Below are 683 nucleotides of genomic sequence, written 5' to 3' on the forward strand. Positions count from 1 at the left end.
CCGGGCGCGGCTGGTAGAGAGGAGAGAGAGGAGATTGCGGGGGGATGCAGCCTCACCCAGACCCTGCACCCACCCGGGCACCCTGCACCCACCCTGGACCAAGGTTCTGCACCCACAGTGAGACCCTGCACCCGCTCCGAGTCACTCTGTGCACCCACGCTGGGGTCACAGAGCCACAACAGGGTCCTGTGCCCACATGGGATGCTGCACCCACTCCCACACCCTGCACCCATTCCCACCCTGCACCCATTCCCACACCCTGCACCCACATGAGATGCTGCACCCATTCCCACCCTACACCAAATCCCAGCCCCTGCATCCACTCCCACACCCTGCACCCACTCCCACTCTGCACCCATTCCCACACTTCAACCATTCCCACATCCATTCCCACATTGCACCCACTCCGCACCCATTCCCACCCTGCGCCCATTGCATGTCCCTCCACCCACTCCAGGATGCTGCCCCCACACCGGGGCTCAATAAAGCTGCTTCTCCCGCTTCCAGGCGCTTATTCCCGCGGGGAAGAGCCGTGGGGAGGTGGCGGGAGGAGTGGGTGACGCCGTCCCTTCGGTCCTCCATCCCAGTTCGGACCGGTCCGGTCCAAGTTGGACCCGTTTCGACGGGCGGGACTCGAACCTGGGACCCTGAGAGCTGTGAGGGGCGGGGCTCCACGCCTGGCC

General features: G+C 65.2%; 1 protein-coding gene across 1 annotated transcript in view; it reads left to right on the forward strand.

Moving 5' to 3' along the window:
- NBEAL2 (neurobeachin like 2) overlaps nucleotides 1–651 on the forward strand; it is a 40827-nt gene extending 40176 nt beyond the window's left edge. Inside the window, 1 exon segment of the mRNA XM_031062807.1 lies at nucleotides 508–651. Coding sequence (XP_030918667.1) covers nucleotides 508–651 — 144 coding nt within the window.
- The last annotated feature ends 32 nt before the right edge of the window (nucleotides 652–683 follow it).

Source organism: Geospiza fortis, unplaced genomic scaffold (assembly GCF_000277835.1).
Source record: "Geospiza fortis unplaced genomic scaffold, GeoFor_1.0 scaffold178, whole genome shotgun sequence".
Classification (NCBI taxonomy): Eukaryota; Metazoa; Chordata; class Aves; order Passeriformes; family Thraupidae; genus Geospiza; species Geospiza fortis.